The 17,676-nt window shown below is 46.5% G+C and overlaps 1 protein-coding gene across 1 annotated transcript in view; it reads right to left on the bottom strand.

Annotated features, from left to right (window-relative positions):
• astn1 (astrotactin 1) overlaps nt 1-17,676 on the bottom strand; it is a 3,463,295-nt gene that overhangs the window by 1,858,913 nt on the left and 1,586,706 nt on the right. Inside the window, exon 11 of the mRNA XM_070888265.1 lies at nt 15,201-15,285. Coding sequence (XP_070744366.1) covers nt 15,201-15,285 — 85 coding nt within the window. The remainder of the gene's footprint in view (nt 1-15,200; nt 15,286-17,676) is intronic.

Below are 17,676 nucleotides of genomic sequence, written 5' to 3'. Positions count from 1 at the left end.
TGGGCTCTGTAACACCAGTTTTTTGTGCGCTATGCCGCATCCTAATGCTCAAAAATGGCATCCGATGCGCACACACACTCCCGAAGGGAAGTTCAGAGGGCGCCATCTTGGTAAAGGGGTTTGTATGCATGCACCGAATGACCGTCGGCAGCTTGCAGAGCAGGCAGATTATGATGTCAATCAGTGAGCAATGCTGATTTGATGCCAGTGCTGCCATTTTCAAACTCCACTCTTTAGCCTACACCCTATCATACCCTCACACAGCTGAACGCGATGCTAAACGGTATGAAGGTTCCCCCCACACATCCTCCTCCATCCCTCACCAGCGCTACGTAAAGGGATCATGAACTGCTTACAGGTTAGTTGCTGGGTTATTTCTTTTGGCTACAGATGCAATTGTACGCATTTTTAGAGCGTTCCTATATTTGCCTGAAGTTTCAAAGGTCTAACGGGAGTGGTCAGGCTGGTGCTGAAGTTATTTTTTGTTCATTTAAAAGCTTGTGCTGAAATAAGTTGCTTCCATACACAAGTGACCTGGTAGGACTTCTACTTGGAATTAAGCATGTCTGGAAGATAGAAGAGAGGCCACACAGAGAAGGACAAGCTGCTAGAAGAGAGAGGAGGAGCAGGATTCTCAGCAGGAGGTCATATCTGCCATGGGTCTTTCGAGAGCAATTCTCTAACCTCTAACCTCAGCAACAACCAATGCCTTAAATGTTTTCGCTTCACTAAAGGAGTAGTGACTGAAATCTGCCAATTAATGTTGGAGTCACAACTCCAACCTCAAAGCAGGGCAAGGACCGCATTGCCTCTGGCTGTCAAAGTGACCATGGCTCTTAACTTTTATGCATCTGCCTCCTTCCAGGCTGCTGCTGGAGATATTAGCAACATCTCTCAGTTTGCAGTACACTGCATAAGGGAGGTCACTGAGGTTCTCTACACACAAAGAAACAGCTTTACCTCATTTCCTCTTACCAGCTGATGCTCACCCCTTCTTGCGGCCACAATGCACCTCCCCTTTAAGAGGTGCAGGCTGCTTTTAAGCAGTGCTCCCCCGTTAAAACGTGCAGCCAATGACCAGAGTGGGTAGTGCTGGCTGCACACAGCAATCAAGTAAAACAGCAGGCAGCACACATTTTCGTCGCTGCCAGGTCTCATCCAACGTAAGCCCCGACAAGTAGCGACGTTCCTCAGTATAATGTTTACAGAACCTCTGTCAACATTGCATAAACTGTGGAGTCAGTTTATGAGTCAGATGGTGCTCAGCATAAAAAGTATTTAATCCATGAACCAGAATATGGTGTACTCAAGCTATATTTTGGATTTAAATATGAGAGATTATATATGGAAGATATGTGCAGGATATGTCACAGGATTGAAAGATTTGTGGCAGAATATCTTGAGAGACAGAGCCAGAGTACACTGCCTCAGAAATGTTCTTCGGCTGGATTTTTGGTTTTGATGTTTTTGGGGTGATAATGTCGGCGGGGCGGTAAAGTTAGTGCCCGGGAACAGTTTGCGCCTCAGTAAGTAAGTTTGGGCAGCTGGGCCCTGAGACAGGGGGCGCAGCATTAAGGGAGGCATTGTACACCTCTCTTAGGGCATTAGGATGGGCAACTCCCGAGCTAAAGAGCCAGCCCGGGAACACTCTGAGAGACGCCTGGGGAGGGGGGGGGGATCCTGAATAATATACCACAAAAACATTTCCCAAAACATTGCCCACACCACCACAATACAAATCGCAAAACAAAATTAAAAGAAAAAACAATCACAGTTACCTCAGGAGTCCATTACTTACCTCTCTGCCATCGGTCACGGCGAGGCGCGCTTTGTGGTGTATGGCTCGGGCAAGAATCAAAACTCGCGCCGGTGTCGCGATCAGGGGTGCAGCTCTTCCGGGCAGTGCTGCTCCGCGCCGCCGCTAAATCGGACACGAAGATCGCTGCGGGGCGCTGGAGGCTGACTGCCCGGCCAGAACACCTCACCGCCGCCATTGCCGCTGCTCTGGGGCGAAAAACGGAGCGGAGAGGGCCCGAAAATCCAGCCCTTAAAATCTTTTCACTGGCCTTCAATAACTGCCCTTAAACAGTTTAGGACAATCGCTGTAAGGGATCAGATAAAGGATTTGAAGACAGCAATTGAGTGAACATTTTTAAGGCTAGTTGTCGGAGGTCGGTGAGACGTGGGTTGTCATTGGGGAGTGGCAGAAAGGTTTGCAGATACTTATTGTGGAGCCATTGTTGGAGAACAGCTCAATAAGATTGCTGAGGCCCCACCCCGTGAGTATGACAGTGGCTCCGTGGAGCACAAATCTGCTGTCCTCTGTCAGGATGGCAGAATTCGTGGCGTGTTCTCCAGTCACTCTGTCAGTGCCCTTGTTGTTGCCGGTCAGCCAGCCAGCCCAGACTGCTGCCGCCTATTGCTCTGGGAATTAAGATCAGTGGAAAGATTTAAGGAGTGCCGTTTGAAGGCCAGTAAGGTGGTTGAGGACAATTAAGCAAGGCATAAAATTGATAATTGAGGGCCAGTGAAAAGGTTTCAGGCTAGTTATTGTAAGCCAGTGTAAACGTTTTAGGACATTATGTTAGGTGCGAAGGGAGTGTCAATGCTGAAATTTGCAGACCTTATCTTTGGCCCTCACCCATAGTTCCGAACATGATAAAATAAAATGGATGAGAAGAGTTCAGGAAGGGAAAGAATTGTTGGGCAGGGAAAGAATTACATTTTCATCAGCCTGGTCAGATGCCATATCTCCGAGACGCCTTGCCTCCTAATATGACATTGATTTGGCTGTAATTACAGCAGTGTTTTCATGACAGTTAAAATACATCAAATCTTATTTTATCAGCCAACCAAGAATATTAATTAGTGACACCCGAAAGAGGGTCAAACTAGATTTGGGTATTCAAATGTAAAGAGGAGTAATAGGACCATTTCATTTCACATGCCAATAGAGCTATACTATTCTCCCATAGTTTTTTAAAACTGGAACAAGCTTATTTAATACTCACTTCTACAACACTAGCAATTCAATTAAATTTTGTAGAAGCTTCACAATTGAATGAAAAATGAACAAGTGGTTGATGGCAAAGCAATTTCACACCTCAAATATATCCAAACTCTTCATTTTCTTCATTGCCATAATTGTCAGTGTGCTGTCACAAAATGATTGCCTGATGTTTCTCTAACTCCTGTGAAGCGCCTCCCTGCTGTTTTTTATTAAAAATGTAAATGACATCGTCTTGTGAGTGCACTGCAGCAAAGAGGGTTTTCAACAAAAAAAACGAGAACAAAACAATAAAGAATTTGCTCGGAGTATAAATCGAATTCTTCGCAGAAAAGTCAGTAAGATTAAGAAATCCCATTACACTGTGTAATGGTTAATCCATCCCATGCAGCAGAAGTTTCAAGTAGCATTGAGGAGACAATTGTGGAAGAAAAATAAACAGCATGAACGGAAGGGCTGTGAGGGGAAGAGTTGGAGGAGAGCTGGAAAAGAGGATTTGGGGAGTAGAAAGAATTGGAAAAAAAAATATTGTTGTGAACTCTAGGGGGGCGGGGGTGGGAGGGGGAGAGGTGCGACGTGACGTGGCGAATCAGAGAATAATGCCAGTGTGAACTAGTGGAGGGACTTCGAAGCGAAGGGTAACAGCACAAAGTGGGCGGAGGGAGAAGATCGACACCTGCATGAACTGAGGATGAGGTTAGGAAGAATTTCAGTGTGAGCAGAGAGGTGTAAATGGAGAAAAGGGGAGAAGAGTGCTGTAATGTATGCTCACAGGTTGGTAGAGCTGTTGAGTTGGGAGTGGCTTAGCCAGTCACATGATGTTCATCAGACTCAATAAAACCCCAGCCAGTTGGATTCGGGGGATCCACGATGAGGCAGGTGGCTGTGAGCCTGGTGGATGAACTGGTAATGTGTAGTTTGACTGTTAAACCTTTTGCCAATAAACCAACTAGTTCTTAACAGCAATGTGTTGCCATGAATTCTTAAGCAAAGAACCCTTGAAGCAAATACATTATAACTGCCTTCATGTCCCTGTGGCAAAACAAGTTATCAGATCTGGCAACACAAGAGTTCCAGATTCTGCCCTCAGAACCTCACAGTTTCTCCAGATGAAGTAATTAGTACCACAGTCATACATTTAGGGCATTTATTAAGTAGCAGCTTTTTAGAGGCTCTGTTATCTTTTCTGAAACTGTTAGTATACTTTGTTAGTTTTCTTGGTTGCCATATAGGTAATAGGTCCTTTCCAACGTACTCCTGGCTGGCCTCCCACATTCTACCCTACGTAAATTAGAGGCGATCTAAAACTCGGCAGCCCATGTCCTAACTCACACAAAGTCCCGCTCACCCATCACCCCTGTACTCGCTGATCTACATTGGCTTCCGGTTAAGCAACGCCTCGATTTCAAAATTCTCATCCTTATTTTCAAATCCCTCCATGGCCTCACCCCTCCCTATCTCTGTAATCCCCTCCAGCCTCACAACCCATCCGAGATGTCTGCGCTCCTCTAATTCTGCTCTCCTGAGCATCCCTGATTATAATCGCTCGACCATTGGTGGCCGTGCCTTCTGCTGCCTAGGCCCCAAGCTCTGGAACTCCCTGCCTAAACGTCTCCACCTCTCTACCTCTCTTTCCTCCTTCAAGACACTCCTTAAAACATATCTCTTTGACCAAGCTTTTGGACACCTGCGCTAATCTCTACTTATACTGCTCGGTGTCAACACACTTTTAAGTTTAATATCACATCCATGGGTTTCCCGGCTTCCTAAAATTAGCCATGGAAAGCCAGGCGAGAACACAAAGCCAAGTGAAGGACTGATTAGAACGTACGGAAATAGCGAAATAAATACTCAGTCCTCACAATTGCTTTCTTGCCTACCAGTGGGGAAAGGAATTGCTGACAGTGCTTTTGCTGTGAGTTTACTTTCTACACTTTGGAGGTTTTTCTGAATCACATCAGGATGGTTAGCGCCTTGGCTGCCTTAGAGGTGATCCAAAACTTGGCAGCCCGTGTCCTAACTCGCACCAAGTCCCACTCACCCATCACTCCTGTACTCGTTCACCTACATTGGCTTCCGGTTAAGCAATGCCTCGATTTCAAAATTCTCATCCTAATTTTCAAATCCCTCCATGGCCTCGCCCCTCCCTATCTCTGCAATCTCCCCCCCCCCACCCCCGAGATGTCTGCGCTCCTCTAATTCTGCTCTTCTGAGCTTCCCTGATTATAATCACTCAACCATTGGTGGCCGAGCCTTTTGTTGCCTAGGCCCCAAGCTCTGGAACTCCCTGCCTAAACCCTTCAGCCTCTCTACCTCTCTTTCCTCCTCCAAGATGTTCCTTAAAACACACCTCTTTAATCTGTGCTAATTTCTACTTATGCAGCTCGGTGTCAAATTTTTAGCGCATAACAGTCCTGTGAAGCGCCTTGGGACGATGTTAAAGGCACTATATCAATACAAGTTCTTGTTGTTGTTGATTCCCACATCTAAGATTACAAAAAAACAGGCAGTCAGGCAATTTACTAAAGGATAGTCAATGTCTGTGGAACCATATAACTGAATGAATCAACAACTTCTGGGGAAGGGTGGGGAAAGAGAAAAAAAAAACAATCACAGTTTACTGCCTATATATTGGTTACTTCCAGGGGTAGATTTTAATTATCGAATGGGCCGATTGGTGGAGCGGGCCCGCCTGCCACCCCATTTTAAGGGCCAGGCCTCATTGCTATGCAACCAGCAAGGCGTGGGTGCCAATCAGCACTGAGCCAGCCAGCAGCCAGGTAAGTCTGGGGGAGCCCAGAACGACAACATCTAACACTAGAAAGATACTGTACAAATGTGTATGGTATAGTAAACCAGCATTAACATCCAGGAACATGGCAACACACTGTGTAACTATGGAAACTACAATGAATCCGCAAAAGCACTTACTAGTGAAAGATGAGGAACCAATTGTGTTACAATTAGATGGGACGATGGGACGATTAGACATTATATACTGTGGCTTACAGTTCATTTTTTTCCATTAGAAACTAGCCGAATAATAGATTGATAAAAAAAAACATTAATTGTGGTCTGAGGTTCTTCCCTCTGTGCCAGCAGTCTTGTTTTATGTTTTCTCTCCCTTATAGACTTCTATAGCACACAAAGACTGTACAGGCTGGGACAGAATGGCTGAACAGGCTGGGGCTGAAAGATTGTACAGGCTGAGACAGAATGATTGTACAGGCTGGGGCAGAATGATTGTACAGGCTGGGACAGAATGATTGTACAGGCTGGGGCAGAATGATTGTACAGGCTGGGGCAGAATGATTGTACAGGCTAGGACAGAATGATTGTACAGGCTGGGACAGAATGATTGTACAGGCTGGGACAGAATGATTGTACAGGTTGGGGCAGAATGATTGTACAGGCTGGGGCAGAAAGATTGTACAGGCTGAGACAGAATGATTGTACAGGCTGGGACAGAATGATTGTACAGGCTGGGACAGAATGATTGTACAGGCTGGGACAGAATGATTGTACAGGCTGGGGCAGAATGATTGTACAGGCTGGGGCAGAATGATTGTACAGGCTGGGACAGAATGATTGTACAGGCTGGGACAGAATGATTGTACAGGCTGGGGCAGAATGATTGTACAGGCTGGGGCAGAATGATTGTACAGGCTGGGGCAGAATGATTGTACAGGCTGGGACAGAATGATTGTACAGGCTGGGACAGAATGATTGTACAGGCTGGGACAGAATGATTGTACAGGCTGGGGCAGAATGATTGTACAGGCTGGGGCAGAATGATTGTACAGGCTGGGGCAGAATGATTGTACAGGCTGGGGCTGAAAGATTGTACAGGCTGGGACAGAATGATTGTACAGGCTGGGGCAGAATGATTGTACAGGCTGGGGCTGAAAGATTGTACAGGCTGGGACAGAAAGATTGTACAGGCTGGGACAGAATGATTGTACAGGCTGGGGCAGAATGATTGTACAGGCTGGGACAGAATGATTGTACAGGCTGGGGCAGAATGATTGTACAGGCTGGGGCAGAATGATTGTACAGGCTGGGACAGAATGATTGTACAGGCTGGGGCAGAATGATTGTACAGGCTGGGGCTGAAAGATTGTACAGGCTGGGACAGAATGATTGTACAGGCTGGGGCAGAATGATTGTACAGGCTGGGACAGAATGATTGTACAGGCTGGGGCAGAATGATTGTACAGGCTGGGACAGAATGATTGTACAGGCTGGGGCAGAATGATTGTACAGGCTGGGGCAGAATGATTGTACAGGCTGGGGCAGAATGATTGTACAGGCTGGGACAGAATGATTGTACAGGCTGGGACAGAATGATTGTACAGGCTGGGGCTGAAAGATTGTACAGGCTGGGGCAGAAAGATTGTACAGGCTGGGGCAGAATGGCTATACAGGCTGGGACAGAATGGCTATACAGGCTGGGACAGAATGGCTATACAGGCTGGGACAGAATGGCTATACAGGCTGAGGCTGAAAGATTGTACAGGCTGGGGCTGAAAGACTACATGGAAGGTACAGCAAAGAAACAGATTATTCAGCCCAATTGGTCTATGCCAGTGTTTATGCTCCACACGAGCCTCCATCCACCACTCTCCATCTCACCCTATCAGCATAACCTTTTATTCCTTTCTTGCTCATGTGTTTGTCTAGCTTCCACATAAATGCATCTATGACTGAAAGGGCTGGGTCTCTTTTCTCGAGAAAAGAGAAAGCTGAGGGGTGACCTGAGAGAGGTCTTTAAGATTATGAATGGGTTTGATAGGTTAGAGAAGATGTTCCACTTATGGGGAAGTCCAGAACTAGCGATCATAACTATAAGGTAGTCATTTATCAATCCAATAAGGAACTTAGGAGAATTCTTTACCCGGAGAGTGGTTAGAATGTGGAACTCGCTACCACAGAAGTAGTTGAGGGAAATACCTCAGATGCATTTAAGGGGAAGCTAGATACGGACATGAGGGAGAAAGGAACAGAAAGAAAGAAAAACTTCCATTTATTTAGCACCTTTCACGACCACTGGACATCTCAAACCCCATTACAGCCAATGAAGTACTTTTTGAGTGCAGTCACTGTTGTAATGTAGCAAACACGGCAGCCAATTTGGGCACAGCAAGCTCCCATAAACAGCAATGTGATAATGACCAAATCATCTGTTTTTGTTATGTTGATTGAGGGAAAAATATTGGCCAGGACACCGGGGATAACTCCCCTGCTCTTCTTCAAAATAATGCCATGGGATCTTTTACGTCCATCTGAGAGAGTAGACGGGGCCTCAGTTTAACACCTCGGAGGAGAAAGCACCCCACGATAGTGCAGCACTCCTTCAGCAATGCACTGGAATGTCAGCCTAGATTTTTGTGCTCAAGTTTCTTGATTTTCAGAATGGCAGGCAGTGACTAGTGGGATACTACAGGGCTCAGTGCTGGGACCCCAGCTATTTAAAAGATACATTAATGATTTGGATGAGGGAATTGAGTGTAATATCTCCAAGTTTGCAGATGACACTAAGGTGGGTGGCAGTGTGAGCTGTGAGGAGGACGCTAAAAGGCTGCTGGGTCACTTGGACAGATTAGGTGAGTGGGCAAACGCATGATAGATGCAGTATAATGTGGATAAATGTGAGGTTATCTACTTTGGTGGCAAAAACATGAAGGCAGAATATTATCTGAATGGCGGCAGATTAGGAAAAGGGGTGATGCAGCGAGATCTGGGTGTCATGGTACATCAGTCATTGAAAGTTGGCATGCAGGTACAGCAGGCAGTGCAAAAGGCAAATGGCATGTTGGCTTTCATACTGACAGGATTTGAGTATAGGAGCAGAGAGGTCTTACTGCAGTTGTACAGGGCCTTAGTGAGGCCTCACCTGGAATATTGTGTTCAGTTTTGGTCTCTTAATCTGAGGAAGGATGTTCTTGCTATTGAGGGAGTGCAGCGAAGGTTCACCAGACTGATTCCCAGGATGGCTGGACTGACATATGAGGAGAGACCGGATCGACTAGGCCTGTATTCACTGGAGTTTAGAAGGATGAAAGGGGATCTCATAGAAACATATAAAATTCTGACGGGACTGGACAGGTTAGATGCAGGAAAAATGTTCCCAATGTTGGGGAAGTCCAGAACCAGGGGACATAGTCTAAGAATAAGGGGTAAGCCATTTAGGACTGAGTTGAGGAGAAACTTCTTCACTCAGAGAGTTGTTAACCTGTGGAATTCCCTACTGCAGAGAGTTGTTGATGCCAGTTCATTGGATATATTCAAGAGGGAGTTAAACATGGTCCTTACGGCTAAAGGGATCAAGGGGTATGGAGAGAAAGCAGGAAAGGGGTACTGAGTGAATGATCAGCCATGATTTTATTGAATGGTGGTGCAGACTCGGAGGGCTGAATGGCCTACTCCTGCACCTATTTGCTATGTTTTTATGTTTCTCTTTGCTGGTAGGGTTGGATGAAGTAGGGTGGGAGGACGCTCACGTGTAGCATAAATATCAGCATAGACAAGTTGGGCCAAATGGTCGATTTCTGTGCTGTGAATTCTATGTAATTCTATGCAAAGGAGTCTGTAGAGTGCAGAGCCTGAGGTATAAACCTCTGACTATTGGTGCCTTTGTTAATTTAAAAGAATCACTCAACAGCGAAAGTATTTAGTTCCTTGTTTTTTTGCTCTTCTGACTGCAGAGCAATCTGAAAAATCAATGCTGACATTACTTTTTCCAGCTTCTGACATTTGACTAACTTTCATCCAGTTAGGTTAAGTATTTTGGTTGCTGCTGGCCTCAATTACATTCTACAGACCTAAATGGTCATGGACAATGTATTTGTGAGCTCTGTGTCTCAATGAGTGCCAACCCAGTTTTACTGGCCCTCAGTGAAAAGCATTGCAGTAGGCCACGGTGAGGGATACTTCATAAAGATGTTTCTTTCATCCTTTATCAGGACATATCAACAACAACTTGCATTTATATAGCGCCTTTAGCATAGTTAAACGTCCCAGGAGTATTATGAAATTTAAAAAATTTGACACTGAGCCGCATAAGTAGAAATTAGCGCAGGTGACCAAAAGCTTCGTAAAAGAGGTAGGTTTTAAGGAGCGTCTTGAAGGAGGAAAGAGAGGTGGAGAGGCAGAGAGCTTTAGGCAGGGAGTTCCAGAGCTTGGGGCCTAGACAACAGAAGGGAAGGCCACTGTCATGTATCATACATGGTTACGGCTTGTACTATTACAAAGTGTGCCACCAGAGGGCACTGCAGTGGGAGACTTGCAGGTTACAGGTGTGCCTGGCCTGGTATAAAAGGCAGGCCACCATGTATGATTCACACTGTGGAGTTATCAATGAAGGACTAAGGTCACTAAAGTTAAAGTACAACACATTGTCTCATGGAGTCATTATCAGAGCATCAAAAGATATAACAATTGGTGACGAGATTGCAGACCTTCACGCGAAAATGGCTACTCTTGGTACGTTGCAGCAGTTTGCCGCTGGTGATGATTGGAACACCTTTGTGGAGAGGCTTGACCACTTCTTCACAGCAAACGACCTGGCAGGCGACAATCTGGCCAGACTGGCTGATAAGCGCAGAACTATCCTGCTGACCAGTTGTGAGCCCACCGTCTATGGCCTCATCAGGGTCTTGCTGGCACCAGCAAAGACAACGACCAAGACATACGAGGAGCTTGTAACGCTGATCCAAGAGCAACTCAAGCCCAAAGCCAGGCACGGGTTCTATACACACCGACCGCCCGAAGGTCAGGAAATCGCAAAATATGCTGCAGACCTCAGGAGGCTGGCGGCATCGTGCGATTTCGGCAACCACCTCACCAAAGCGCTGCGGGACATCTTTGTCATTGGAATCGGCCATGAGGGCCTTCTTCATAAGCTACTGTCTGCGGACACCACAGTCGCACTGCAGAAGGTCATCTCCGTGAGCCAGGCATTCATGACCTCGACCTGCGGCTCTAGGCAGATGACTCATCCTCAGGACTCAACCCCGATAAGTACTGTGCACAGAGTGGCGCCTTTTAGAGGCTGGACTGTAGAACATGAATGTGAAGAGAGCACAGGCGCACAAGTCCCTGAACTCAGCGTCCACCGATGGGGGCTACTCGAGTAGCTCCATGCTGGCGTTGTGGAGGGAATCACAGGGCTCACCAGTGTCACTTTAAAGACTATGTGTGTAAAGGCTGCAGCATCACGGGCCACCTCCAGCAAATTTGTAAAAGAAATATGACTCACTGTGTTGATGAAGAGTCTGCAGATGGCCATGAATCCAGTGCGGATTATGAAACGATAGGCAGAGAGGCAGCTCAGCCCCATGATGAGGTATATAGTATGTTTACCTGCACCACCGAGTGTTCTCCGGTGAGGATGGACGTCAAGATAAATGGCGTTCCAGTCTTCATGGAAGTGGACACGGGGGTGAGCTGGTCAGTAATGAATCAAGAAGCATTTGAGAAGCTATGGAACAATCAAGCTGAACGACCCAAGTTGGTCCCAGTTCAGGCAAAGCTGCGCACCTACATCGATGAACTTATCCCAGTTGTTGGTAGTGCGGATGTAAAGGTACGCCATGATGGCACGGTGCACAATTTACCTCTGTGGGTTGTTGCAGGTGATGGACCAATGCTACTCGGAAGAAGGTGGGTGGAGAAGATCCATTGGAGTTGAGAAGATTTCATCCCTCCAGCGATCGATGTCCTCCGCGCTCAGAGGCAAAGCAAGCCCTCAACTGAGGGTGGACCCGGCACCAGAGAGCAGACCAGCACAGCACCCGAGGCACAGACCCCTCAGCACAACTGCGTGGAGATGATCCAGCTGAGACAACCCGAACGCACCTTCCGTGCTCCAGTGGCAGGACTCCGGAGGAAGAAAATCGGATCCAAAGGCGACTTCCCAGCTTCGGTGGCAGAACCCGGGGAGAAGAGGCTCACCACAGTCAACATTGTGGATGGAGGAAAGATGGCGCCCAAACCACGAGGTGAGGTGCTGAAGAAAAAGATGCCAGTGGCCAGACCACGAGGTGCAGCGCTGATGGAGCAGGTGTAAAATGTGCAATTGATGATCAGAGTTGTGTACATGCAATCAGCAAGGAAAAGTCTCAATGTAATAGCAACTATGAGTTCGATGTAAAATGTGTAATTGATGATCAGCGTTGTGTACATGCAATAAGCAAAGAAAAGGGGCGCGATCGCGATCAGAGCTACAGGTTATTTATAATGAATAATGAAACATTGTGCGATGTAGGATTTCAACTGCATACAGTCAATGCAGCGGGCAGACACCCATCGAGACCACATAGGTCCAGCGAGCTACCCTGTGTAGTAGCCCTGGGACCAGAGTTATGCACCATGGAGTGTGGCCACAAGCAGCCAATACATACGAGCTGCAGAGCAAGCGATCTCAGGAGCGCAACGGCACCGGTATAGATACCCTGTCCCTGACTGGCTCCACCTCTCAGGCACCCGGTGGCACCAACTGCCATGAGCCTGAAAGAGCAAACTGTGCCAAGATGCAGCCGCCAGATCCCATCGCCACCAAGGCCATACCTGGGAACGAAGGGTCACCCGCGACAGTTCTCCCAAATGGGACTGGGACCAGCCAGGATCCCAAACCAAACAACGCCCAGGCAAGCGAGTTAGCAGTTCCCTGGGCACTGCTAGATGACTGCTCCTCAGGGAGCAGCAGCGACCCAGTACGCAAGGAAAGGACAGGGAGGTCACAGGCATCCATGAACCTGCCCGACACTAGGAGCAACGGCAAAAGCCCCGAGAGCAGACAACTTGAGCCAACTGGGTTCCCACTGCCAGTACTGGGCACCACGCCGCCACCAGACGACCTGGACACCATCCAGCAGTTCTGGAACTAGCTTGTCCTTATGCATCTGTGCTGACACCCGTACCGATTCCCAGTACATATCAAGAATGTATCTCACCAGTCGAATGTACTTGCCTCACAACTGAACCACAAATGTAATGATGCAAATTTTTTTTCCTGGTCTTGAATATATATAAATGTAATGAGCCTCCGGCATAATCTATATCGAGGTCGGGGAGAGTGGTGGAGAGAATGGAGTGGTCATGGACACACAACCAGAAACCACCAGCACTCTACTGCCAATGAAACACCAACCACTCCCCAAGACAGAAACGACCCGCCAAGGGTCAACCAGATAGAGCTAAGCCCAAAGCACAGTCAATGCAGAGGCGATTTGCACTAAAGGCTTGAGAGAGAGTGATATCATGTATTCTACATGGTTACTGCTTGTACTATTACGAGGTGTGCCACCAGAGGGCACCGCAGTGGGAGACTTGAAGGTTACCTGTACAGGTATGCCTGGCCTAGTATAAAAGGCAGGCCACCAGGTGTGCTCCGCACTCTGGAGTTATCAATAAAGGACTAAGCTCACTACAGTTCATGTACAACACATTGCCTCGTGGAGTCATTATCAGAGCATCAAAAGATATAACAGCCACCAATTGAGTGATTATAATCAGGGATGCTCTGTCGGATTAGAGGAGCGCAGACACCTCGGGGGGTTGTGGGGCTGGGGGAGATTACAAAGATAGTGAGGGACAAGGCCATGGAGAGATTTAAAAATAAGGATATCACACACAGATTACGTATATAACCCTTAACTTCACTGTTTAATTATCTCAGATCAACATCTGATACATAAATTCCATTCAGATTTATTTGCTGGTGTTTTAACCAAGATGTTGATGATGTATTGAATCAATGATAGACACACACTTACAGTGCTGAATAAATGAGGACCAGCTGCAATCAGTCTTTAACTCCTTGCCAAAGTATATTGGCGATCAGAATTTGAAATATTTTGAAGACAATGTGCCATATTTCTGCCTGTTGATAATAGTGGCAGAAAATCTTAACAGACTATTTGTTCATTTGTATTGCTGCGCTGAACTCCAGCTCACATCTAGGATAAGTAAGCCAAACAAAGGCCGAGATTCTGATATCAACGCAGCACTGAGTACAGAGCAAATTCTGGCCCATCGCGTGTACCATTGCGAGGATTCTCTTCATGTAGCTGGAAGGAAGAGATTATAGGAGGCTATACTGCAGCAGAGGCACTTACCTGGGTACGATGGAAGGACAACACATGTTTTTGCAGGACCGTCACGTTGCTGGTCCAATAAATCCTGCAGGGTCACGTTTGAGCTTGCAGCTGGCTGTGCAAAACCGGGCCACTGGGAACTGGCACTATTCACAAGGGTCTTACGGCAACATAAAAGTAGCTTAAGAAAGTAACTAAAGCTTTGTTTCTCACACACCCAAACACACACACTTCTGCAGCAGCAGAAGCAGCTAATGCTTTGGAATATCATTGATCAATGGCGAGTAAAGGACTATAATGGGTCACTAAGATCTGGTCGAGACGGGGGATTTAATGGAGTAGGAGACTTTGTGAATGGAATAGGCCCCTCAAGCCTAGTCCGCCATTCAATAAGATCTTGGCTGATCTGATCTTGGCCTCAACTCCACTTTCCTGCCTGCTTCCCATAATCCTTGACTCCCCTGTAATTCAAAAATCTGTCTATCTCAGCTTTGAATATATTCGATGACTCAGCCTCCACAGCTCTCTCGGGTAGAGAATTCCAAAGATTCACGACCCTCTGAGAGAAGAAATTCCTCTCTTCTCCATCTAATGGCCAATCCCTTATTCTGAATCTGTGACCCCTAGTTCTGGATTCCCCACGAGGGGAAATATCCTTTCAGCATCTACCCTGTCCAACCCCTTCAGAATCTTATACATTTTGATAAGATCACCTCTTATTCTTCGAAACTCCAATGAATACGGGCCCAACCTGTTCTACCTTTCCTCAGAAGACAACCCCTTCATCCCAGGAATCAACCTGTGATTGGGAAACGGGTAGAGAAGTGGAGTTGAGGCTGAGCTCAGATCAGCCATGATCTGATTGAATGGCGGAGCAGGCTCGAGAGGCCAAATAGCCTACTCCTGCTCTTATTTCTTATGTAACCTCGTGAACTTTCTCTGAACTGCCTTCAATGCAAGTATATCCCTCCTGAAATAAGGAGACCAAAACTGTACGCAGTACTCCAGGTGTGATCTCACCAATGCCCTGTATAGTTGTAGCGAGACTTCCCGACATTTATACTCCATTCCTCTTGTGTGGCATTGCATTCACTCACCCTTGGTTTGTCCCCCAATCATTCCTGATGCAGAGGTGCTTGTGGACCGGGTCTCTCGTATATCTCTCCTGGCAGTCGCAATCACCTGGAGAAAATAGATTGAGATCAGCTTTATCAGCAGCGTTACTGAGCAGATTAAAACACGGTCCATAATTTTCTTTTTACCAAAGAAATCAATCTTTCCAGCTGGCCTCACCAGCCTAAAGAACAATTGTCATTTATGATTTCCGGTAATTCAACCAAAATGAGTTCAGCAAAAGATTCTCTAATTTCGCTGAAGTTACCAAACTCCGATACACATTCTTAATTTTAGGGGGCACAATTACCGAACACTGTCTTCATCTATTTTCAGTAATGATCACAAAATGTAAAAGTTTTGTCCTGGTAGTGAACATGGATGCTACAGTCAGTTGGCTGAAGCTGATCCTCTTGTATTTTTATTTATAGAGGCTATCATGTCTGATGCATTTGCTGGAGCGGAAATATCAATCATTTTGATTAAAATTGTGTCGGGGCTCATTTGAAATGCACTCAATGAAGCTCAACTATTTCCAAATGTCACCTGCAGATAATATCAGAGCCTTCAAAGCACCTTGAACCGTACAAAACATTCAATTAAACAAAACAAGTCTGTCACCCAGGAACCACCTATCACGAGAAGGAAAACTGCACTTGTCAACCGTTCCTTTCATCAGCGAGACAAAGCAGATGTTACTTGGTTCTGATCAGAATGGCTGTGTGTGTGTATGTGTGCACGTCACCGAGTCAATGGATTCCATTTCCCCAAGTAACAGTATTAAACCTAAGCAGATACTGACCCCAATTCCCTTCCTAGCAGCAAGCTGTGCTGCTCGGAAAATAATAGAGGTGTGCCAATTACATGATTCAGTGACTGAGTCATGAATCAAACAGAATACAAGATAGAGGTTCAGTTGCGTTGCTCCAGCAGAATGTAGCTCCCTGTCTCACACAAGACTGCAGTTTAAACAAATGTCTAGCAGGAGCAGGACTGAGTGGAGAGATCTGTACTTTGGTTCTGACATGGCTGGGCTCCCAGATGAAGCCACGCTGATGAAATGTGACTCTTCGCTCCGATTTTTTTTTCAGGTATCCAAAGCGGAAACAAGCTCGCACCATTTAATCCAGTTCTCAGCAGGGAAAGAAATCTGCAGCTCAAAACTGCTCATAATTCTACCCTAATTGGGCAGTCTTACTCACAGATTCCATTAAGATCGTTGATGTGGGATGAGGAAATGCACACCAGTGCAGTACACAGTGCTCCTCTGAAGTCACGAGTTCAAGCACGCAGTTGGGGCTGTCGACAGAATGACTGATCCTGCCTCCAACACAAGTTCTAACTGACCTAAGCTATGGACGTTTGATGCTGACACTGGTTGCAGACAGAGAAATGTTCTGTTCTGTAGCACCAACATCCGTCACCTTGATGAGCAAAAACATTCACTGAAAAAAAAGTGATATCTGAATGCTGTAATTGAACCAGCAGGAAGCAGAGTTCAATATGCCTGCGCTTTGAGCTCAAATACATCAAGGCATAGATGTGTGCGTTGTATTGCATTGAAGTAACATTCTCCACAAATGCATTTGACTGAAAGCGCGCATGATGCTGCCTAGAATAATTTTGTACGAGCATGATGACCAGACTGTGACTGTGACCATGTCTGCCTGTCTGTGGGCTCCTTGAAATGATTCTCTGCCAACACCTGACTGCATTTGTATCTCTTTGGCTGCACAAAGTCATTACAGCACAGCTTGTAATGATTTTGTTCACCCAATACCAAACTGTATAATAACAGATATTAACCTAGAAATTCATTAGCCCCTGGAATGTATTTGCTTTATGGTTCTTTGCTTAAGAATTCATAGCAACATATTGCTATTAAGAACCAGTTGGATTATTAACAATCACACTACATGTTACCAATTCATCCACTAGGTTCACAATTGCATACCTCATCGTGGATGACCTAGACCCAAGGTCTTGTGAAAATCATGTGACTGGCTAAGCCACTCACAATGCAACAGCTCTACAACTATTTTTGTAGAAACAATAATCAAGTGCCCCCTGGTTAAAGGGTGGGCAGGGGGCAGGGTGGGGGGGGGGGTGGGGATTGGTGGTCACACTCCAAAAACTTTCAATCTAGTGCCCCCTTGGTTTTTTTTGAGGGCACCAAAAACACAAATTATATAAGTGCCTCCTGATTAAAGGGGGGGTTCACTAACCCGACACGATAAACAAATTAACTTTTGGCAGTAAACTTAATTATAATCAAAATTTGGTTGCCGGGGGGTGATGATGCACTCCAGTCCCTCCAGCGCCCACCTCTCACAGAAGGCCACGAGCGTACCGGTGGACACCACGTGCTCCATCTCCAGGGACACCCTGGCTTGGATGTAACCGCGGAAGGGAGGCAGGGAGTCGGGCTGAACGACCCCCTCGACCGCCCGCTGCCTGGAC

Source organism: Pristiophorus japonicus, chromosome 8, assembly GCF_044704955.1.
Source record: "Pristiophorus japonicus isolate sPriJap1 chromosome 8, sPriJap1.hap1, whole genome shotgun sequence".
In the NCBI taxonomy this organism is placed as follows: Eukaryota; Metazoa; Chordata; class Chondrichthyes; family Pristiophoridae; genus Pristiophorus; species Pristiophorus japonicus.
Note: the sequence above shows the minus strand (reverse complement) of the source record. Positions and strands in the feature narration are given on the sequence as shown.